General features: G+C 39.1%; 2 protein-coding genes across 2 annotated transcripts in view; both read right to left on the reverse strand.

Annotated features, from left to right (window-relative positions):
- Positions 1 to 1404: 1404 nt before the first annotated feature.
- On the reverse strand, positions 1405 to 11225 carry CAMLG (calcium modulating ligand). The gene is made up of 4 exons (XM_008691738.2): positions 10938 to 11225; positions 8386 to 8846; positions 6733 to 6798; positions 1405 to 2022 (listed from the first exon to the last, which is right to left on the reverse strand). The coding sequence occupies exons 1-4, from the start codon at positions 11107 to 11109 to the stop codon at positions 1831 to 1833; spliced, it is 891 nt and encodes a 296-aa protein (XP_008689960.2). The 5' UTR covers positions 11110 to 11225; the 3' UTR covers positions 1405 to 1830.
- A 4938-nt stretch (positions 11226 to 16163) lies between these two features.
- SEC24A (SEC24 homolog A, COPII coat complex component) overlaps positions 16164 to 24556 on the reverse strand; it is a 61637-nt gene continuing 53244 nt past the window's right edge. The window contains exons 19-23 of the mRNA XM_008691597.2: positions 23381 to 23518; positions 20405 to 20509; positions 19994 to 20086; positions 19410 to 19513; positions 16164 to 19151 (exon numbers count right to left, since the gene is read on the reverse strand). Coding sequence (XP_008689819.1) covers positions 19037 to 19151; positions 19410 to 19513; positions 19994 to 20086; positions 20405 to 20509; positions 23381 to 23518 — 555 coding nt within the window. The 3' untranslated portion in view covers positions 16164 to 19036. The remainder of the gene's footprint in view (positions 19152 to 19409; positions 19514 to 19993; positions 20087 to 20404; positions 20510 to 23380; positions 23519 to 24556) is intronic.

Below are 24556 nucleotides of genomic sequence, written 5' to 3' on the forward strand. Positions count from 1 at the left end.
AGGTCATGATCCCAGGGTCCTGGGATCAAGCCCCATGTGTGTGGGGGGGGTCCCTGCTCAGCGGTGAGCCTGCTTCTCCCTCTCCCTCTGTTGCTCCCCCTGCTTGTGATCTGTCAAATAAATAAAAAAAAATCTTAAAAAAAAAAAAAAAGGCTTTGGGAGTAATGAAAAAAATGTATATATGTTTATAATTTCACAAGGATTAATCAAATAGGCCATACAAAAATCTTTACAGAAATGTAATATTAAGGGGCGCCTGGGTGGCACAGCGGTTAAGCGTCTGCCTTCGGCTCAGGGCGTGATCCCGGAGTTCTGGGATCGAGCCCCACATCAGGCTCTTCTGCTAGAAGCCTGCTTCTTCCTCTCCCACTCCCCCTGCTTGTGTTCCCTCTCTCGCTGGCTGTCTCTCTGTCGAATAAATAAATAAAATCTTTAAAAAAATAAAAAAAAATAAAAAAAGAAATGTAATATTAAGCAATATAATGCTTAATGTTTTATAACCTTCCAAATATGGTAGTGTTACCAAGTTATTTATAAGGGTATTTATGATACTAGGTTGCATACCCCACTCAATTTTCAAATCCCATTTTTATATGTACTAATCATGCTACTCTAGTTTGCTTAAAAACCTCACTTCTAGGGGCACCTGGTTGGCTCAGTAGGAGGAGCACACAACTCTTGATCTTGGGGTCATGAGTTTGAGCCCCACGGTAGGTACAGAGATTACTTAGAAATAAAAAAAATCTTTAAAATGTAAACAATAAAAATAAATTAAAAACCTTTCTTCTAGAAATTGAAAACTCAAAAGTAAAAAATTTCCAGTTATGAGTTTGGTAATAAAAAAACTTTTATAGGGGCACCTGGGTGGCTCAGTCATGATCGCAGGGTCCTGGAATCTAGCCCCGTATAGGGCTCCCTGCTGAGCGGGGGGCCTGCTTCTCCTTCTCTCTGTCTGCCTTGCCCCTTGCTTGTGCTCTCTGTCAAATAAGTAAATAAAATCTTTAAAAAATAATAATAATAGGGGTGCTTGGGTGGCTCAGTCAGTTAAGCGGCTGCCTTCAGCTCAGGTCATGATCCCAGGGTCCTGGGATTGAGCCCCGCGTTAGTCTCCCTGCTCAGCAGAGAGCCTGCTTCTCCCTCTCCCTCTGCCTGCCCCTCTGCCTACTTGTGCTCTCTGTCGAATAAATAAAATCTTTTTAAATGATAATAATAATTTTTCATAAATAAAAATTAAAATAAATACCTTCATAAATACCTTCTAATTTCACATGTATGAATGTTCATTTCTTTCATTACTCCGTATTCGCACTGCAGTAAAAATTAAGATACTCGACAAGAAAAGATAAAATCAGGTACCTTATTTAGCCCTTATAAGTTAACATGTGCAGACTTAACATTAGACAGTTCAGTTTCTTTCACTTTATTTTTAAGATGGCTCCATTTCTCAGGACAGAACAACACAAATACAAGTTGCAGCCCTTAGGACTGGCTGAGACCGTATTCATCTGCTCACCTAAAAGCAGCAGCTCAGCTCCCAAAAGAGGAATTACAAATCCTAGAAGTTAGAGAAAAGTGGAGACAAGGGATTCTAATTAAACAAGAAAAGTCAGTTAATGACAATGGAAGTCTATTCTTCACATCAGTATTGACACACACTCAATGTTTTTAAATCAGCGAACCTGCCATTCCATTCCTAATCAAATGATTTGACAGCCCCTATCAAATACAAGAGTCACGAGAAGGTGTAAGCCCATCTGCCTCCTTCAGAGACACTGCAGCGTAGAAGAGAACGTGCTCTGGGTAAGCTTCTGCTGCTGAATGCCGCGAGCTTTACGGTACTTCAGAGCCCCAGTAATTAAGGAGTTCGTGACAAAAGATAAAAGTGAAAAAGTAGACACAGAGATCTGTGAAAACTTCGCCCATTTTGCTATAGGTATCCATCGATCGATTTATCNCTTCAGCAGGAATTCCAGACAATAGAAGGGCAGCTGTTAGTACGGTTGTCTTTATCTTCTTTTCACCCTGTACACAGAAAGACTTCGATAAATCTTACAGCTCTCACAAGACTACTTAAGCTCTATCAAACATTATCAGTGCTGCTATTTTTGCCTGATTCAAAGCTGTTAATGAAGTTTCAAAACATCCATCAGTAATATATCAACAAACGCTTCCTAAGCATATAATACGTAAAGCAGCAAACTGCTAGGCAGTAGGGGAAAGACACCATTCGTGTTATCAAAAGTGAAAAAAAAAGTCTTACCTTGGAAGGCAAGACATAAATAACAATTTAAGATGTACACAACAGCACAAGACAAAAACGGAAGAAACATTACTATACGGGACATAAATAACTGCTAAATGAAGGACATGAATAATGCATGACACAGTGGCTCAAAGAAGACAGAATATTACTCCAGGTTACGTGTATAAAGAAAGCTCAGCGAAGGATTTCAGAAGGAAGCAAAATTAAAAACAGGCCACAGGCCCTCAAGAATGAGCAAGATTTAGATGCACAAAAATGAGAGGAGAAATCTTATCGGAGGGAAGTCTTAGACAACAAAAGTCAGAAGAGTGATAGCCATACTAAGTATAGAGTTATTTGTGACAGAATCATAGAAACATTCTGTAGAGCTCTAAGGGTCATGCAAAGGAATTCACACTTGTTACACATGCAGAAGGATATCACTGAACATCTATTTCCTTATGAAATTTTCTTCTCTAATTTTTAAAGACATTCAATGCTTAATTTTCATTTACTTAGTTGATCTGGTACCACCAAATCCAGTCACATGATTAAAAAACCTTTATAAAGATTTTTTAAATTTATTTATTTATTTATTTTTTGAGACAGCACGAGCAAGGAGGAGAGGCAGAGGGAGAAGGAGAAGCAGACTCCCCACTGAGCAGGGAACCCAACACGGGACTCAGTCCCAGCACCCTGGGATCATGACCTGAGCCAAAGGCAGCCGCTTAACCAACTGAGCCACCCAGGCACCCCAAAAACTTTTTACATATAAAAAGCTATTGTTACCCAAGACAAATCAAAGCCCATGTACACAAAAAGATTCATACATATTCTCAGCTGCTTTAGGCGTAATAACCAAAAACTGGAAACAATGGAACGATGTCCCTGGACAGGAGATCAGATAAACAAATGGAGACAGTCACACAATGTATTACTCAGAAAAAACAAAGACGGGTGATAGCCCAATACACGCAACAACACAGATGAATCTCAAAATGATGCAGAATAAAAGCCTTGTACCAAAACGTATGTATAGGAATAATCCCATATATATGAAGTACGAAAACAGGGGCGCCTGCTGGGCTTAGTCAGTGGAGCATGCAACTCTTCATCTCGGGGTTGTGAGTTCAAGCCCCATGCTGGGTGTAGAGACAGACTTACAATCTTAAAAAAATGAAGTACTAAAACAGGCAAAAACTCATCTACAGTGGGAAAAAGGAAATGAGATTCCCAGGCCGTAGGGGCTGAAGCTGACTGGAAAGGGGTATGTATGGTGGAACGTCCTGACAGTCACATTGCAAACCCTGAAAGGAACTGGGTTTCACAGGTAGTCAAAACTCGCTGAATGGTATACTAAAGACTTGAGCATTTCACTGTATGAAAATTTTACCTTAAAGAAAAGAAGAAGAACCATAAACCACCACTAAATTGTGGTTAATGGTATGTAGGCCGAAATGTGTAGGGGTAAAGTATACTGACATCTACATCTATAACATACTTTGAAATACATCAAGAAAAAAAAAAGATGAAAAAAACAAAAGATGGATTGAAAACGGAAAACTGGATACACATGATAATATAACAAAATGTTAGTGATAGAATTTAGGTAGTAAGTATGAACGGGAGTTCACTGTACAATTTTTTAAACATTTCTAGGAGTTTAAAAACCGTCACAAGGGGCACCTGGCTGGCTCCACTGGTGGAGCATGCAACTCTTGATCTCAGGATTCTGAGTTCGAGTCCCATGTTGGATGTGGAGATTACTTAAAACAAACAAACAAACAAACCCGTCTGAGTGGCTCAGTCAGGTTGAGCACCTGACTCTTGATTTCGGCTCAGGTTGTGATCTCGTGGTCCTGGGATCGAGCCCCATAATGGGCTCTATGCTCAGTGGGAAGTCTGCTTGGGAGTCTCTCTCTCCCTCTACCCTTCCCTCCCCACCCCCTGCACGCACTCTCTCTCTCTAATAAATCAAATAAATCTTAAAAAATAAAAAATAAAGGGCGCCTGGGTGGCTCAGCAGGTTAAGTGTCTGCCTTAGGCTCATATCATGATCCAGGAGTCCTGGGACCATTCCCGTATCAGGCTCTCTACTCAGCGGGTAGCCTGCTTCTCCCTCTCCCTCTGCCTGCTGCTCTGCCTACTTGTGCTCTCTCTCTCTGTCAAATAAATAAATAAAATCTTTCAAAAAATAAAGTTTAAAAAAATAAGCAGGGGCGCCTGGGTGGCACAGCGGTTAAGCGTCTGCCTTCGGCTCAGGGCGTGATCCCGGCGTTATGGGATCGAGCCCCACATCAGGCTCCTCCGCTATGAGCCTGCTTCTTCCTCTCCCACTCCCCCTGCTGTGTTCCCTCTCTCGCTGGCTGTCTCTGTCTCTGTCGAATGAATAAATAAAATCTTAAAAATAAATAAATAAATAAAATAAAAATAAAAAAATAAGTAAAATAAATCTTTAAAAAAAGTTACAACAAAATGTTTTTTTGAGAAAAAAGTATACAGTAGTCTCCCTTCCTTTTCTCTCACCCATTTATCTAGTAACCCATATACACTCCTAGCACGAATAACCACTGCTAATAGTTTCGAGTAATATTCTTCCAGAGTATATGGGGCACCTGGCTGGCTCAGTCAATGGAGTGTGCGACTCTTGATCTCAGCGTTGTAGAGGGTTTTCTTTTCTTTTTCTTTCTTTCTTTCTTTCTTTTTTTTAAGTAGGCTCCATGCCCAGTGTGGAGCCCAACATGGGGCTCAAACTCACGACCACGAGATCAAGACCTGAGCTGAGGGGCGCCTGGGTGGCTCAGTTGGTTAAGCAGCTGCCTTCAGCTCAGGTTATGATCTCAGGGTACTGGGACTGAGCCCCATATCGGGCTCCCTGCTAAGCAGGGACTTCACCTGTCCCTCTCCCCGACCCTCAACTCCACATCCGCTCACTCTCTGAAATAAATAAACCTTAAAAAAAAAAAATTCTTCCAAAGTTTCTTCACACATATCCAAGAATATCAAATATGTATTATTTTCCTCTTTTTTTTTTTTTAAGATTTTATCCATTTATTTGAGAGAGAGAGAGAGACAGCACGAGCAGGAGGGGTAGAGAGAGAGAGAATCTCAAAAGCAGACTCCATGCTGAGCGTGGAGCCTGACACGGGCTCAACCCCAGGACCCTGAGATCATGACCTGAGCTGAAACCAAGAGTCAGACGTTTGCTTAACAACTGTACCACCCAGACACCCGTATTTTTCTCCTTTTTATGAAAAAAGTAGCATACTATAGATCCCATTCTGCATTTTGTTTTCTTCTCTTAGTATTTCTTGGCAAGCTTACCATTATCCGTATATCAGAGCTTCATCACTCTGAACAGATATGCCATAATTTAATGAGTCATTTATTAGTAGATATCTTTGCTGTTTCTAAACTTTGCTATTGCAAAACTATAATCTTTCAATAAATATACACCTATATCGTCCAAAAAATTTAAATAAATTTACAAATAAAAGAAAACTACATTTCTTTCCGTATTCTTTTACTTTGTATATATAACGTATTTGACTCTTCATAAATATAAATGTTTCAAACCCATTAAAAACATACATGAGGTCTACCAGTGCATTACAAATGACTAAACAAATGACTAAGTAGCTGTTTTCCAGTAAAAAACTCACACAAGGGGTGCCTAGGTGGCTCAATCAGTTAAGTGTCTGCCTTCGGCTCAGGTCATGATCCCATGGTCCTGGGATTGTGCCCTATATCGGGGTCCCTGCTCGGTGGAGACCCTGCTTCTCCTCCTCTCTCTGCCCCTCCCTGTCCCTTGCTCGTGCTCACTCTCTCGCTCTATATCAAATAAATAAGTAAAATCTTTAAAAAAACAAAAAACAAAACCTCACACATAACTTAATTACATCAGTGTAAAAGTTTACTTTCTACGCCAGCCAAGTCCCCTACAACTGTGTTTACATCTGCAGTTAAGCAGACTAGGTAAACTGACACTCTCCATGATTCTGTTCTGTAATTCTGGCCAAACATTTCTTGGAAATACCAGGCCCCTGACATTAAAGATACAGTGCACTGTTATTAGGCATCCAGTAAGGAGCACAGTAAGATAAATGAACCCATTTTAAAATTAATTTCCTTTACTACAGATAAAATGTATTACTAAATTCACTAAGTAATTAAACTGAACATTTTCTCAGAAAAATATTATTCAAACTCTGTGGTTAAGTTTTTCCCCCAACATGACAGACCAATATTTTTGTAAAATATGAAAAAAATGTTATGGCAATGTCAAATTGCCAAAAAGTTTCTAATCACTCACTTTCTGAACTTGTTACAAACAGAAATAGTTTTAAGACCAGCACTGGTGGGCCAATGACACTTCTTGTAGCACTGATGCAGACCATGACTATGACTAATTTTTTTTTAAGTTCTTAAAATGATCTAGTCATCATTCAGTCTATATACATCAACATAATTTAGAAAAAGTTTTAATTTACCTTGGGAAAATATTTGTATAGTCCCATGTACGCAAGTTGTAAAGTAAGAAACGGAGCAAATATGGACTGTGAAGACAGAAGACAAAATTATGTATTTCCAACATCATCATTCAAATCACAACAAACCAAACTAACAGCAGCTATAAAATTCCAAGCAAAAAAACTGTTAAAAAAATATACATCTATTTAACCTTAGTGGCTGAAACCAGTCTTGTTTCTGCACAAGGGTGAAAAAAATAAAGGGACTGGATCTCCTTATCATAAAACATGTTTCGCAAGTCAAGTCACATTCTTTCGATGTCCCCCAAAATGTCTACACTCACAAAAACTTATTCTTTAAATGATTTAAAGTATTCAACGGTGACAGATGTATAACACATCATGCAGTAAGGTTTCTCTCATCTAGGGGTAATCAACGAACAATTTCAAAGCACACATAAAAGGCCCAGTACTCACTAGATGCCATACATTCCCAGACACTGGGACAAGAAATGATCTCATTAGCTACACCGCTGGCATCCAAAGGACAAGCTATTCTTACTATAGATAAAATGGTGTGGTTGTCTGGATTCTTGCACAATTAAATCAGAAAGACCAAAACAGTAATTAATTTACATTTATTCCTAAAACTAAAACTATTATGAAGGGAGTGAAAGAGCAAACATTACCAGATGGACGTAGAGTGAAAGCAGTGAGAAATAACAGCTGAAAATATGATAGCAAGAAAACTCAAAAAAACAAACAAAAAAACCCACCTCACACATAAATAGGACATAACTTTAAAATCCTAGATGCAGAGAGCCCTTTAGATAAAGGGGGGGGGGGTTAAAAAAGCAGCTACACATCTCATTAAATGCTGAAAGCTATAATGACAATTTAATGTCAGATAAAGTCCGTACAACAGATTCTGTTCAAGAAAAAACTGTGCATAAAATAGATTTTAAAGAACTTTCTTGCTGAATAATATCAACTTTAATTATCTGAAAAATTTGCTACGTGCCAGGTACTTGGTAGGTCTTCTTAAAATGTCAAGTGAATGGAAATACTTCTAAGAGCAAGACACTGAACTATGAGCTATGCTTTTCTTCATTTCTCCTGGCACGTGAAGGCACAATGAAAACGGGCTGCCATTATGATGATACTACAACATTATAAAATGTCGAAGTGCTTGCTGAATCACAGAAAAATTACATCATGTTCAGGACCACAGGAACTGCATTTTAAGGTTTCAAATTATTTGAAAAGTAATTATTACATAGTACATGTAGATACTTTACCCTTTGGTTTTAGGAAGAAATTGCCAGCGTTAAAGCCCAGCTGTCACTTAGTAACTATGTGACCTTGGGCAAATGATTTAACCTCTGAGTCTTCATTCGCTCATCCAAAAAGCACAGAATCAGAAGGATGAGGTTCAATCAATTAATACATATAAAGCATTCAAATGCTACCTAGAATACCGAAAGAATTAACCAATTATTGTTGGGCTCTGTATTTAACCAGAACATTTCATCTACATCTAAGGTGAACAGGCAGTTTATAATATTATCTCCAAACAGCCACATGAATCTGGTAAATAGTAACACTGGCAATCAACTCCACGGATTAAAAGCACTCATTATATAGCCAATTTGCAATTTCCATTATGTTGCTTACCAAGTATTTGCAAACAAAAGCTCTGACTCCAAAGGCAAGAAGAGCACATCCCACCAATCTAAATATTCGAAAAGAGTCAAATTCTTCTGTTGTATTTCCATCTTCTTGACTGGGTTTTTCACTAATCAGCTGTTTCCGTAGCTTCATTGCTTCTTCAAATCTGGAGAGGTATTGTTCAAGGCCATGGCGAGAACCCCTCTGGACAGTGTCTGCTGTCAGGTCCCCTCTGTTCCGCTGCCGGAGCTCAAGGTTTACATCATTACTGCACTCAGGGGGTTTAATGAAAGAGTCCAATTTGTCTCCCAGCTGAGTCCCCTTTACCTCGGCCACACCACTTTGCTGGTCAGTTGTTCCTGTACTGAGTGAATCGCCCAGCACTACTCGCTTTGAAACTGAAGGAATGGTGAGGGAGTTCAGCTTGTCACTGTCCTGCTGCTTTGATTTTGTTTGACCTTCTTCTTCTGAGAAAAGAAATTTAGAACCCTTATGTAGTATATACTGGCAAACACCTTTCACATTAATATTAAAAAATATGCCGCTGTTAGAACTCTGCAGTCTCTGAATCGAAATACTGATTCTGCATAAAACATAAACTGGTTCCTTCTTCCACACCCTCAGAACATATATCACCCCAAAAGAGTATTTTTTTTTTAAAGATTTTATTTATTTGACAGAGAGAGAGAGACAACCAGCAAGAGAGGGTACACAAGCAAGGGGAGTGGGAGAGGGAAAAACAGGCTCCCAGCGGAGGAGCCTGATGTGGGCTCGATCCCTGGACCCCGGGATCACGCCCTGAGCCAAAGGCAGACGCTTAACGACTGAGCCACGCAGGCGCCCCCCCAAAAGAGTATTCTTGCAGAGGATACAACCCAAACTTTGGGAGTAGGAAGACAAGACTAGCAGACAAATTGGGAAAGATGGTCATGGATGGAGCAAGCTATAAAGACCAGGTTTTCATGGATAATATATCCCAGAAGAATGACTACATTGCCTGCTCTAGCTTATTTGATTAAAAATACAAAATCATGGGGCGCCTGGGTGGCACAGCGGTTAAGCGTCTGCCTTCGGCTCAGGGCGTGATCCCAGCGTTGTGGGATCGAGCCCCACATCCGGCTCCTCTGCTGTGAGCCTGCTTCTTCCTCTCCCACTTCCCCTGCTTGTGTTCCCTCTCTCGCTGGCTGTCTCTATCTCTGTCAAATAAATACATTAAAAAAAAAAATCTTAAAAAAAAATACAAAATCATTAAAGCTTTTCAAAATCTGTGTTTTAATACTACATTTCTGAATCCAGAGTCCTGTCAGCATAGGGTGTGGCATGTCCTACAGTAAAGCTACTGTTTACGTAATCCTTCTACTGTAGTGAGGGAGCCATTAGTAGGTAATCAAGCAGTTTGAGGATGCTGTTCTGCTTTAAAAGCAAAACAAAACCTTTAGTGACAGAATTTTCAAAGCAAAAGAACAAAATACAGAATATAGCTTGAGAAGGACAATGTCTTCGAAAATAATATCCTGCTGTTAATCATTAAAGGGAGAAATGTGTCTTTTAACTACTGTTCTAGAAGAATTTGAAACAGTGCTTCTTACCTTTCCTGCTAACTTGTAAACTATCTAAAAGCTCAGGGCTGTCTATCTAAAGCCCACAGAAATCACAAAGCTTTAAGTAGCTTGCAAACACTGAATAAAGGTCAATTACTAAAGGCAATCAATGGAAACTTAGAGAACACTAGCACATACTAAGTGCTCAACAAATATTCACATGAATATGCACTGAATTGTACATGCATTGGGCGAGAAATGAGGACCTCTCTTTAGGGTTTAAATGCGGGTCCTGACATCAATCACATCAATCTCAGCACACTAGGAGAGAGGATCTCGGGTGGGCACGTCCCACTTGTTGGGGGTATAAAGAACGGTCACCCAGTTTTATTTTCCTGTTGTAGAAAGCCTGTAGATGACAGTGTTGAGGGCACCGAACACAAACACCAGGGTATGACCATAAGAGTCCCATTTCCTGGTAGGAAGGACTAGGGAGCAGTTCAGTAAACACAAGCTCCGGAGAGCCGAGAGAGTAACAGCTAAAGGCAAAAGAAGATAGACGCTAGGAAAGGCACTGAAAGGGAAAGCATTTGGAACGGAAATAAAGGAAAGCCATTTTCCTGAGGGGCACGATAGTCATGAGCAATCTGACCGGGGATAAAACGTGCGCCCTTCAAGAGAGGGGAGGGCGCGGGGAACGAAAAAGACAGCGTCTCTCTAGCATAACCGGACAGAGAGCACTATGGCATAGGTAGGGACTCAAGAGCCAAGGCGTCGCAGCCTGGGGCAGAGATGGGAATAATCTCAGAGCGAAGCCCACGGAATACTGAGGAGAGGAAGTAGAAACGTTCGGGGGTTAGTGAGAACTTGGGACATCACCTAGGAAGCGGGACAGGCGGGGAGGTCAGAGAGCAGGGCTTTGTCAAAAGGCCAGCGAGGCGTCACAGGAAAAGCAAGAATGATCTTGAAGACTCAAAGCGGTGGGCGGGAGAGTGAGGGGAGACGGAAGGCTCTCACCCGTGCCACTCGCGGGCCTGTGAAAGCCCATGATCCGGTTGATGCGCTGTTCCGAGTTCATAAGCAGCTTCCTCCGCCGCAGCTCGGCCCGACGCTGGGAAGCCGACAGGCCTGAGGTCGCCGGAGCCCCCGGCCGGTCGCCGCTGTCAGGCGCGACGGTCACCGGCTCCATCTTCCCCTCCAAAACCAAGGAATGTTAAACGGGGTGCCGGAGGTGGCAGCCGCCCCGCAGATGACTTAAGGCCAGGCCGCAGGGCTCGAGCCCACCCCCCGCCGCAGACCCGCCCCCGACGCCAGGCCGGAGAGGCGGGCTAAGCATGCGCGCCGCCCGACCGGACAAAGCGCGAGGGTTGCGCCGCCATCTTGAATGAGGGCAGAGAGGTCTTTCCCCACTTTTTTTCTGCCTCGGCTGGCTCTCGCTGCTCCTCTACCCCTGTCACCGGGATTCTCTGATGTTCACTCGGAGGTGTAGAAAACCGGCCTCCATCCTGACGAGAGAGAAAGAAATGCGGGCGAGACGGAAACCCACTCGAGGTCGGTGCCCAAAAGCAAAATGGAGGTTGCTGCGGCAGGCACTTGTTTCTAGTGACCTTTTGCCACCTCGCTTATAAACTACGGAAATACGTAACTCGGGAGCGACGCTTTAGGGAGAGTTGCGTTTAGGAATTGTTCTTTGCGATGATTTCTTCTTTCTCCTCAGTCGCTTTTCTCCCAAATATACATCTGGGGTGTTCAAGGCCTTCTTCACGTCTTTGTTCACGTATTTCCGAGTGAGGACTTCCCTGTCCATTCTACTTAAATCGCCACCCTTTTCAAGACTCCGTATTCTCCTTATCTGCCTTATTTTTCTTAATCGACTCTCAAGCTAAATGTACTTACTTTATTGTCTGTTTTTCACTAGCTAGACTGTAGGCTCCATGAACACAAGCATTGTGTTTTATTCACAACTGCAACTCCTGGAACAGCGTGAGCACTCAGCAGGGCCGACTTATAAGGCAGTGTTGAGAGCCACGATGGTATTAGGGACCTGAGGAAATGTTCTAATTATAATTTCTTTTGAAGTCAGAAGAAAAGTGTAATGATGATAATTAACATAAAATAATGAATCCAGCGTGGGTTATAGTTATCCTTATACCAACAGTCATAAAATATAATTTAAGAATGCCTTTAAGCCACCTGGGTGGCTCAGTTAAGCCACTGACCCTTAATCTCAGCTCAAGTCGTGATCTCAGGGTCCTGAGTTCAAGTTCCGGGTTGGCTGGCACTGGGCCTGGAGCGTACTTAAGGAAAAAATAAAAAAGGCTTTTATGGAGGAAGGGGCCCTTTACTAAAGTAAAGAGCATAGGGTACATGGAAGTCATAAGGCAGCCCTGCATTTGCTATGCAGCTATTAGTAAAAAAGACTAAGAGAATGAATAAAATGAAGGAATTCAATCATCCGTCAACCCTTGGTGAGAGGGCACTGTGGCTACTTGACACCTGAGGCTGCAGAGGCCGAAGCAATCTAGTGGGTCTCCCGCAAGGAAGCCTGCTACACAATCAAGCTCAAAATCAGGAAGCAGGTGAAACCCGGCCTAAACAGAAAGTAATGAAATATTATATTTAACTGTTAGTCCCCTGACCCTGTACACACAGAAAAGTTTGAGGAAAAAAGTGTAAAAAAAATCTAAAAACAATTTAACTTTCGGATTCGATAACAAGAGCAGCCAAGGTATAAACATGGAGTTTCTCCCTTGACTGGATAAAAGCTAAATCCCAAGGACATGCCCTACTTAATTACAAAGCATTAGAAAAGGTTGCCCTGCCTGTGTGTACAGACCTACACTTCTGTGTCTTAAAAAAACTTCTAAAACTGAAATAATTGTTAAGTATAATAAATGTGCAGAACTTAATGACATATAGTTCTGATGAACAAAACCAAATACAATTCCAGGATAAACAATATTATTTTCATTTAAGAGAGCCTATAGAAGCCAAATTTAAATTTTATCTGCTTAGATGCATGATAGCTCCTTTAGTGTGCTAAGAATTAAAAATGTAAAGATTTTGTGTTATATGCTTACTGATCTCTGGGGAACCATTTCCCTGTGGGGTTTCTATAGTTTATTAAATTTCCTAGTACTTTTCAATGGCATAAGTGATTCTTTGATAAATAATGTGCATACTTAAGATTATTATATTAATTTCTCTCTCCCTCACTATGGAATGTAGGAGGGCAAACCCACTTTTTTTTTTTAATTTACCACTTTGCCCCAAACCTAGCACTGACAGCACTGGATTAAACTTTTGTGAATCGTTGCAGAAATTTTTCTTTTATTGTTATATTTTTAAAGATTTTATTTATTTATTTTAGAGAGAGAGCATGAGCAGGGGGAGGAGCAGAGGTAGAGAGACAAGCAGACTCCCATGCTGAACGGAGAGCCCAATGTGGGGCTTGATTCCATGACCCTGAGATCATGACTTGAGCCAAAATCAAGAGTCAGATGCTTAACCAACTGTGCCACCCAGGCACCCCTCTTTTAGTTTTAATTATTATTTTATTAAATAGGCTCCACACTGAGCTTGGAGCCCAACGCAGGGCTTGAACTCACAACCTTGAGATCAAGACCTGAGCTGAAATCAAGAGTCAGATGCTTAACTGACTGAGCCATTCAGGCACCCCAAAGAAATTTTTTAGAGCAAGTGTCAAAATATGGCATTTTCAATTAGCCTCATGTATAATTTTTTAAATTTTTAAAAATATTTACTCATTTGAGAGAAAAAGAGAGAGGGAGAGAGCGTACAAGCAGGGGGAGAGGCAGAGGGAGAAGCACACTCCCTATTGAGCAGGGGCTCAATCCCAGGACCTGGAGATCATGACCTGAGCCGAAGGCAGACGCTTGACTGAGCCACCCAGGCGCCCCTGTTTTTTAAATTTTTATGTAGCATTGTTTAGGCAGGCTAGTAATAATACTTCATTGATAAAGTGTAGCTACAAAGCAGAAAAGACTGAGTCGTAAGTGATGAAACTAGAATTCAATTTCTGGGTTTAAATGTAGGCAGTAAGTTCATTCTTGGACCCCTCTTTACTCCACACAGAAATAACAACAGCTAAAAATATGAAGGGAGAAAAAGAAATAGCAAAACTCAAAAACAAGAGAAACATCTTAGCAGATAAGAAGTATCAGAAACAGCATTGCAGAACTAAAGTCAGGTGCCTATTTGGCTCCAGGTCCAGAAGCAGGTAATGGTAGCACATTCTATGGGCTAAAAAGCACTAGAAGTGCTCCACACGACACTCAGGGACAAACAGGCTAAGCTCACTGCTTGAGATCCTACCTCTCTCCAGAAATATTCAAGATATCATTTGCTATTGACTCACATACCCTTGGGCTTCAGCTTTTAAGTTGGGAGGCAGAAAAGAAGGCAACAACTAGTCTTCCCACTGCTGGTGACTGAAATGGTGATATCCCCAAATCACTGCAGGACAGGAACCCTAAAACACCAGTATGAGCCCTAGTTTTGGGGAAGGGGCTAGAAAATGCAACTAAAAACACCCATAGAGGGCATCTGGATGGCTCAGGCAGTTGAGCATCTGCCTTCAGCTCAGGTCATGGTCCCAGGGTCCTGGGATGGAGTCCCGCATCAGGCTCCCCGCTCAGTGGGGGGAGTCTGCTTCTCCCTCTCCCTTGCCCCTCAGCCTACTTGTGCTCCCTCTCTTTCTCTCTCTCAAATAAAATCTTTAAAATACATAAATAAATTCTGCAAGCCAAATTAAGAATTGGAATTTGGGGGGGGCAGTGAGGGTATAGGGTGAAATAGGACATGGGGATTAAAGAGTGCAGTTGTTGAGGGGTGCGTGGCTGGGTCAGCTGGAAGACCATAGGACTCTTGATTTCATGGTCATGAGATCAAGCCCCACGTTGGGGAGTAGAGATTTAAAAAAAACGGGGCGCCTGGGTGGCTCAGCCATTAAGCGTCTGCCTTCGACTCAGGTCATGATCCCAGGGTTGTGGGATCGAGCCCGGCATTGGGCTCCCTGCTCAGCAGGAAGCCTGCTTCTCCCTCTCACACTCCCTTGCTTGTGTTCCCTCTCTTGCTGCCTCTGTCAAATAAAAATCTTAAAATAAATAAATAATAAAGTATTTTATAAAAAAAAGTGTGCTTGTGATGAGCACCAGGTGATGTAAGTTTTGAATTACCATATTGTACACCTGAAATTAATATAATGCTGTATGTTAACTAGAATTAAAATAAAAACTTAAAAAATTGCCATTTGCTCCAGAAAGAATTGTTAAAGATTTTATTTGACAGAGAAAGACACAGCAAGAGAGGGAATACAAGCAGGGGGAGTGGGAGAGGGAGAAGCAGGCCTCCCGCTGAGCAGGGAGCCCAATGCCGGGCTCAATCCCACGACCCTGGGATCATGACCTGAGCCGAAGGCAGATGCTTAACGACAGAGCCACCCAGGCGCCCCCAGAAAGAATCAATTTTATAGAACAGTCTTTATATATTATTGAACAAAGCCAGGGAGAAATCAATCAAAACCACACAGATATTTTTAAAAAATTAATCTTGGAAATGAAAAATAGTTATGCAAATATAAAATTCATTAGATGAAGTGAAAACTCCAACCTGGACATAGTCACAAGAGGAACTAGTGAAAAGATTCATCTAACAGGAATTCTGAAAGTAAAAAAGAATAGAGAAAATGACACAGAAGCAAATTTTTAAAAGAAAATAGCTTTATATGTCAATCATATCTCACTTAAAAAAATAAATGGCTGAGAATTTTCCATAATTCGATACACGAAGATTTTCAGATTAAAATATGCTCTGAAAAACAAGCAAGATAAACCATAAACTCAGAGTAGCCAAACTACAAAATATTAATAAAAGAAAAATCTTGAAAGCTAACAGATTACCTTCAAAGTTAATTAAGTTGACAGTAGGCATCTTATCAATAACCAAAGGGTCCAGAAGACAATGGAGTACTATCTCAAACATTTCGAGAATTTAAAAAAACAACAAATAAATGAACAAACACCGCTTTCAATTTAGAATTTAAACCCAGCAATCCTTGAGGAGTGAACATCAAGAATTCGGTTTATAACCTCCCAGACACCAGCTTAGATTCAAAGCGTTTTCAGCAAAAGCCTTCCATTGACTTAGCTTGGGTGTACAACACGGCACAATTCAGTGACTGGCAGGTTATCCATACCCCTTTAAATAATAGGTCACTATATGTAAGCTCTTTCAATAACTTTATTGAATAGCCAAATTGATAAGTTAGCACAGTTCAAACGATTATTTGCATGGGTTACAAATGACTTTGTTTTTTTTACAGGAATAAAACAGTGAAAATTACAAATTGTAAAAAGGAAGACAAATCTTGTCTCTAATATTTAAGAGAAACAAGATTTAACACAGCACATTGAAGATCAATACATATTTGAATTTGAGAACAAGAATTTAATGTTACAATATTATACACTACTTTACAAAATTAAAATTTCTATATAAGGATTATATTTGAAATAGTTAACAAAATCTTGAAATCACATTTGATGGTCCCCTAGATAATAGCTGTTATGCATCTTTGATTAGAAGAAATAAATCTTTTGTTCTAATTATTGTAAAACAGTCTGTTAGACTCAATACATCACATTAAATTAAAACAATGAAGTATATGCAAACTAAAATGGTACACAGCTTGAGTGAATATTAATGTCAGACGTACAGAAATGTTATTTTAAAAATCCTAGAAATTAGAAAAATAGAGTATTTTATGGTAGAATTGCCATGCTCAGATTTAAATACCAAGATTGCCCTTGTCTGTTACTTTAGTAGTTGTAGATCCGTAGAAAATTCAAGGATCGTTCATAATTTACAACTACAATAAAAAAAATATGGCATAGTGTAAATATTAGTTGCTTTACATCAAAAAGTAATACAAGATGAGATAGCAGGTAGTGCCCTACTGCAAAAAAAAAAAAAAAAAAACAACTAAAAAACACATTCAGTATTGCAAAAAATAATTGCTTAACATCAGTATCTCTAAAAGGTTCATTCATTCCCTCATTACTCAGAGAACAAATATCATGAAACTTAACTAAAGTTATGTTCTTTTATAACCTGCCTATTATAAAATTATTCTGGATTGCACATTACACACTATCTAAAATAATTTTTAAAGTGAAATTTTAAAAGTAAATTTGTGAAATACTAACAGCATGTGGCAATAACAAGAGTCATACCCACTTAGGGATGAAGTGAGGCACAAGGAAGATTACTGTCTAGAAACACAAACTTTTCCCTCTGGAAGGTTCTCCACTACTATTAAGAAAGGACCTACAAACATCAACATTTACAATTCACATTAAGAAGAGCATTTTAGTTATTCTAAGAAACATCAGTGCACAAGGATGACTCTGTTTCTTTAGAAGAGGGGAAAATACAAATTTATTTTAATTTGCTACAACTTGAAAATTGCTTCCTAATAAATGAAGCAGCTTTCAAGAAAATTTCCAGTTTGATGTACCACTTGCCTACTGAAGAGAAACCTTAACACTGCATAAGGGAGACGATACTCCTATAAAACCCCGACAATGAGCCTGATCCAACAGGCAAGCAGTAGTGTATACTCTAATGGGACCTGCTTCTTCCCTATCCCCGAACAACTCAGTTAGTCAGCTCATACTGATGTAAACCTGAAAGTTACTATTTCATTGGTGATCATATGAGACCAAGAGTTGTAAACACATTTTTCTAACCCATTAAAACAAAGAAACAAAAACTTTCTCATCAAGTATTACACATGAACAACTTTTACATTAAGAAGTTCATACAAGACAAGGTGAATCTGTGAAAAATGGGCCAAAATCTTTTAAAGATATCCTATCACAGCACTTTAAATATACAAATGTATAATTTACCTATTTGTAAACAAAATCCACTCAATGGTTTTGACTATAGTATTTCTCTGGCTCACTCAAAAAAGCAGTCTCTTGAGCATGTTCAGAAATCAAGTTTCTACCATAACTTCAATATATTGTATTTGTGTAATCTTAATATCCACCAAATCAAACAGCAGCATTCATGCTTTAATAAGTTTTAATATCCAAGAATAAATATCTTATGAGCGGCTTCCAATTATTAAACTCCTTAGAAAAATGTTACTGATGCATTTGAGACAGAATTTTTAAAACCTTTAATTTCTTTAATTCATCAATTCACCAATATAATAGTTTTATTATACATCACAGAGCAGAAATGAACCAAACAAAGCCCACTTCAAGGATCATGATAACCAAAGTTTCTCATCTCCCTATTATTGCCAGTCCCAATGTACTTATGAAGACAGCTGATTCTTTCCACTGCAGAATATGATACTGGATCCAACCAAGTCTTCTGCAGTCAAATCAGAAAACCACTTAATTAGTTTTCACTTCAAATCAAAGTGACTTTGTTCTTCAAGTATAGAGAATACTGACAGATTTTAAAGCTTGACTGTATCATTTCATATTCTTCTCAAACTAGACTAGAGTTAGTTTACTCTAGTTTTAGTTAACATGATGATCCTTTTTCTTCCTTAAAAAAAAAAAAAAAACCCAACAGGTGTGGGGGATGGGTTCCTAGCTTTACTACATACTATTTACTTCTGAAATATTTTTTATTTTAAAAAGATCATTATCAATGGATTTGTAACATCCCTGCAACACTTAAGTCTTGTGAGGTTGTAAATGTAGCAGCCAAAATTTCAGGAAAAAATGAGAAATATACATTTGAAACACAGAAGTCTTTATTTTACAAAATTTACTTTGCCTCTGCAATATTGTTTCATCCTATTTCAATCCATAACAACTCAAACATTATTGGCAACAAGGAAAAAAAAGTATCCAATCAAATGTATGTAGACATATTTTGATTTGAAAAATACAGTATTTCAGAGTTGCATGTTTGATTCTCTGCTGTGGTCCTTTATTTGCTATAGTTTGTTGAAATCACAGTGAGAACATATAATCATCACATTAGTCCACAAACCTAATAGAAAAGGAAAGTATTACACATTCTCAGGTGTTCTGCATTATCATGACTTTAAGTCAAATATCTTCATTTGTTCATTTGTTCACTTGTTGTTGTATATGCAAGAGGAATTCATAATATGATAATGCAGATTCTGTTCTGTCTTCTACCATGTTTTGAAGGAAGTTTGCTTTCATTGGACTCTCATCCCTGAGGAATAAAAGACAAAATATATATATATATTAGATAAAATGTAATAGTAAAATAGAGTGGATTTGTCATGAGACTTTTAACATACTCTTTACTAGTAACTGGATATAAAGCATAATTGAGTAATAGTTCTTGAAAATTCTTTTTTTTTTTTTCCTGAAGGGTTTGCTTAAGGAATAGGTCACATATGACTCAAAATAGGTCCTTGTAAAGCTAAACAAATTATTTCACTATTAGCAAATGAAAAATTCAACTTACCTTATTACATGAAGTATGGGGAAAAATGGTCTCTGCTCTCTAAGCCAAGAGATGAATGCTATTATTCTGGCAGATTCTGGTGTATCAAGTTCTGGAAGGTCTGTCTGTTAAACAAAAACCAGCAATATCCAACTTACTTGAATCACAGATCTAAGGCATCATTTACAGTGCTTCTCAACCTTTATCATGTATATGAGTCACCTGGAGATCTTAACCAACTGAGCCACCCAGTAGGTTAAGTTAAAGTCAGGCTTTAAAACCGAAAATTATCCAAACAAACGCTATAGAGCTTAACAAATTCCTTCTCGTGGATCTTTTCAGTTACTCCTCCATAAGCAAGAACATTCTTAATTTACAAATGAGGCTGTTAGTGACTTGTTCATGGTTACAGAGCTGGTGACAGAGTTCATTATGTCTTTCTTCAAGAATAATATATTAATCCAACTGACACTGATCACAAGTCATTTGCTTATGTGGCAATTAGACCAGTTCTTACTCCAGAGCAGGAGTTAAAACGACCCTGCCATTGACCAATGAAATGGTATAAGTCTACCACAATCACACTCATGATAAGACAGTCTTACCATAATCTGTGGAATTAATGCATAGTTTTGAACTCCTAGAACTTGGCTGAGAAAATTTTGTCCACAATTTTTTCCAACCCAAAGCATCAGTACCTAGGGACAGGAAGAAAATCATTTTGAGACAAGCTTAACAGTGAGCTGCTGACTCACTTTTACCACTATGTTTTAAAAGATCAAAATGATGAGTATGTTTAATGAGATTATAGTCTTCAACTGAACTAATAATAATTACTTTTTACCATGATGAGACATTTATGCTTATCATGAAAAGAGGCTATGGAGGGAGAAGGTGTCTCATACAAAAATACATAGATTAAACAGCATTTAATCTGTACAGGAAAAAAGATATTAAAGGGAATGAAGGTATAGTAGTATACAGAGGTAAGGATCCAGATCAGTTAGACTACTCACAGAGCCTGCATCCATGAGGAAAGCTCCATCCCTGCTCAGCTTCTCCACAGAAAGCTGAAGAATAGGAGGCTGAGGTATGGTGCGATCGTTGATGTTGAGCGCTCCCTGAGGAATTAAGCAAAAAAATTAAAGCTTTTAGACTTTATTTATTTGAGAGAGAGAGAGAGAGAGGAGGGGCAGAGGGAAAGAGAGAGAGAATCTCAAGCAGACTCCCCACTGAGCGTAGAGCCTGATGTGGGGCTCCATCCCATGACCGTGAGATCATGACCTGAGCCGAAATCAAGAATCAAGCGCTTAACCGACTGAGCCACCCAGGTGCCCCCCAAAAGTTACAGCTTTGCACTACAACTTAAGAACAAAATACCCCAATACTTGACAGCAACAGCTGACAAGATGGGTTCCCTCATGTCAAGGGAAAAAAACTAAACTTTTTATCAGACCAAATGCCCACGGGGAACAAAACCAGACAACACAGCCTAAAGTGGCAAACCACACAAAATTCAGCAAAATTTGCAGACCCCCACCACACATCTTATCAGGCTCTAAAGCTGCTACCACATCCTGAAGCCGCTAGGAGAAATACTGAATTGTATCCAGCTTGTCACTCTGCGCCTTAAAGTTGCAGTTTGGGACCTCAGGCTGACCAATCCCTAAGAAGGACACAGAACTTGCAGTTTTTGCCTATTCAACCCTGAGCTAAAACCTTCCCCTTCAGAGCAGACTTCTGGTTTGCAAACTCTACAACCCTAAAGCTTTCCCTTGCCTCTGACCAAATCTTTGCATTCCAAGAATTTTTGTTGACATGGCAATATGCAGTCACAGTTAAAAAAAAATATTTTTTTAATGTTACCTCTGAGACTTTGAAACTTACTTAGGTAAATCACAGTTATTCATATTTAAATATAAAGAAGATGAAGAAATATTTATCGCTTATCTAAACAAACCCATTGTGAATCCCAATAAAGCCAAATTAACTTCTGATCTTAACTATTACTTAAAAAATACAATAAATGCAACCAACATCTATGTATCCTGAACAGATAAATGACTTCAGTGAGAACCAAGTGAAATCTGGAATTTAGTTAATAATAATGGCTGATTGTGTGGCTTAGGTTATGTGCACATGTGAGGGAGGAATAAAAGCCTAATGCACATGAGATTTTAATAGTTCTATTCAGTTTGACATTAATTTATTAAAGCCAGAAATGGAAATTTTTCATTTATAATGGACAATATTGTTCTCTGAAAACACACATACACCTTTAAATATTCATAACTATTAATTTTGACCAAAAAAATTTTGAGTACTTAAACTTAGGTGCTTGGGGGCGCCTGGGTGGCACAGCGGTTAAGCAGCTGCCTTCGGCTCAGGGCGTGATCCCAGCGTTCTGGGATCGAGCCCCACATCAGGCTCCTCCGCTATGAGCCTGCTTCTTCCTCTCCCACTCCCCCTGCTGGTGTTCCCTCTTTCTCTGGCGGTCTCTATCTCTGTCAAATAAATAAATAAAATCTTTAAAAAAAAAAACTTAAGTGCTTGATTAAACCTTATCTAAAGGAGGAAGTAAATAAAATACTGATCTACCAAGGGGTATGCCTCTAACAGGAGGCTTTAGCTTTAAGAGGGAGTATTAATCACATTACCTTAAGACCTCTCACCTTAGGGCATGTGGGGAGCAGCATAAAAAGCATGCACTGACTCAATATAGCCATTCAGAAATTTCCCCTAGAGGCTTTCTAATGTGAAAGGAAAAAAGAATCTTGTCTTCTTCTGGTGGGAAAGAAGATTAGCATCAGTGGCTGTGTTTTCTAGTCTCCTAGAGAAGACCCATATGAAAAGAATGAGGAAATAAAGGAGCAAATAATGTTATAACTTAAATATTTTTTCTTTGGGGTGCGTGGGTGGCTTAGTTGTTAAGCAGCTGCCTTTGGCTCAGGTCGTGATCCCAGAGTTCTGGTACTGAGCCCCATGTCCCGCTTCCTGCTCAGCAGGGGGGGAGGGAGGAGTCCACTTCTCCCTCTACCCACCCCGTGCTCATGCTCTCACTCACTATCTCCCTCTCAAATAAATAAAATATTGGAAAAAAAAAAAAAAAGAAAGAAAGAGAAGAAAAAAGAAAGAAAGAAAGAAAGGCCCCAGAAGAGCTCCTGGGCCACATAAAAAAATAATAAATAAATAAATAAATAAATAAATATTTTTTCTTTAATTCAAGAATACTATTACACTAAACACTGACCTAGGGTTTTCAGATGTAATATCACTCTCAGGACACTCCCTTCAGATCAATTTGTTTAAATAAATAAACCAAAGGTCAATTTGATCATCTCTTCATTTACTTAGATCTGCTCTAGAGATTTGTTTTAAACTTAATAAAGTTTCTTACTTTTATATCTTAAATAATAATTTGGTAAAAGAGGCACTATTCTCAGAGCTTCCCCAAACCAAAATTTCCTTATATAGACCTACCAAAGGAATAAAATTAACAGCTTTTTTTTTTTTTTTAAGATTTTATTTATTTACTTGAGAGAGAGAGAGCAGGAGAGGGGTAGGAGAGACAGAAGCAGATTCCAGCTGAGCAGGGACCCCAACGCAGCGCTCGATCCTGTGATTCCAGGATCATGACCTGAGCTAAAAGCAGATGCTTAACTGACTGAGCCACCCAGGCGCCCCTAAAACGAACAGCTTTAAAAAACAAAACTTTTTGGGGGCCCTTGGGTGGTGCAATCGGTTTAGTATCCAACTCTTGGTTTTGGCTAAGGTCATGATCTGCCCTGAGATGGGCTTGGCGCTCAGCATGGAGTCGGCTTGAGACTCTCTCTCCCTCTCCCAATCCCCCATACTTCCCAATGCGTGCTCTAAAATGAATAAATAAATCTTTTTTTAAAAAAACAAAACTTTTCTCATTTCTACAATGGACTCAGTATAATTAGGTTTATAAACCTCCAGGAAATAGCCACTAAAAAGGTAATAAATCTTACCTCATCTGAGAGATTGTCAACTCTATACAAACTGGGATGAGTTGTGAGCATAAGATAAACCAAGGGCTGATTTTTCACTTGACACATGGCAAAAATGCGTTCATCTAGACGTGCATTTGTCCCAGTCTGAAATGATTTCTGTAACAAAAGACCACCCCCATAAAAAAGGGGGTATTTAATAACATATAAACAAAGCTTTGCAAATATCAGATGTTAAAAGAATATCTTCAGACAGAATCGGCAAATTTATTGTTAATTGTTCTTTTAATTAATTCTTTTAAGTATCTTTTAAGAAGTCACACATCTATTAAATTATGGCTATACTGCCACCTGAAAGAAATTAATTACCTGACCACAGCAAAGTCATTAGGTCTCTCTTGGTGTTTCCTAATCAGTGAAATAGATCTAAACATTCTATGTACCACAGAGGGATAGTGATATAAAAATCTAAATAATACCATGAGAAGGATAAAGTTATACTGCAGATGATAAAATGAAAACACACATGAAGGACTAAAGATCTGTGTTTCATAAATGCTAGGTGATGACTAATGGTGGTTAACCATCCTCGTTTCTCCCACGGTTAGGAAATTAAACAACACAATAAAGCCTAAAAATCAACCAGAAAAAATAACAACACAAATGAGGATAGTTACTTAGCAGAATAAAAGTAGTACATAGTAAGTTTTACTGGTGTTTAAGTACTTAGTTTTAACTGGTATATTAGCTTCATGGAGAATATTAAAAGTTTTAAGGTGAGGTTTTAAGCATTCCTGGGGCTCCTGGCTGGCTCAGTCGGTATAGGGCATGCAACTCTTGATCTTGAGGTTTTGAGTTCTAGCCCCACATTGGGTGTAGAGATTACTTAAAAAAATAAAATCTTAAAAAAAAAAAAAAAGGTTGTAACCATTCCTACTGATGGAAAGTAGCAGAAACAGGCAGAGAGCTAGCAGCAATGAGATTATGCCTTAAAACAAGTGCAATAACTATACATAAAGAAGACTGGAAAAGGCTCTTAAAAGATTTTTTTAAAAAATAATCTCTACATCCAACATAGGGCTTGAACTCATAATCCGGAGATCAAGAGTCTCAGGCTCTATTGAAGGAGCCAGGCCGAGGCCCCAAGGCTCTTAAGATTTCTTTTTAAGTAAGCTCTGTGCTCAACATGGGGCTCAA

This window comes from Ursus maritimus, unplaced genomic scaffold (assembly GCF_017311325.1).
Source record: "Ursus maritimus isolate PB19 unplaced genomic scaffold, ASM1731132v1 scaffold_5, whole genome shotgun sequence".
NCBI lineage: Eukaryota > Metazoa > Chordata > Mammalia > Carnivora > Ursidae > Ursus > Ursus maritimus.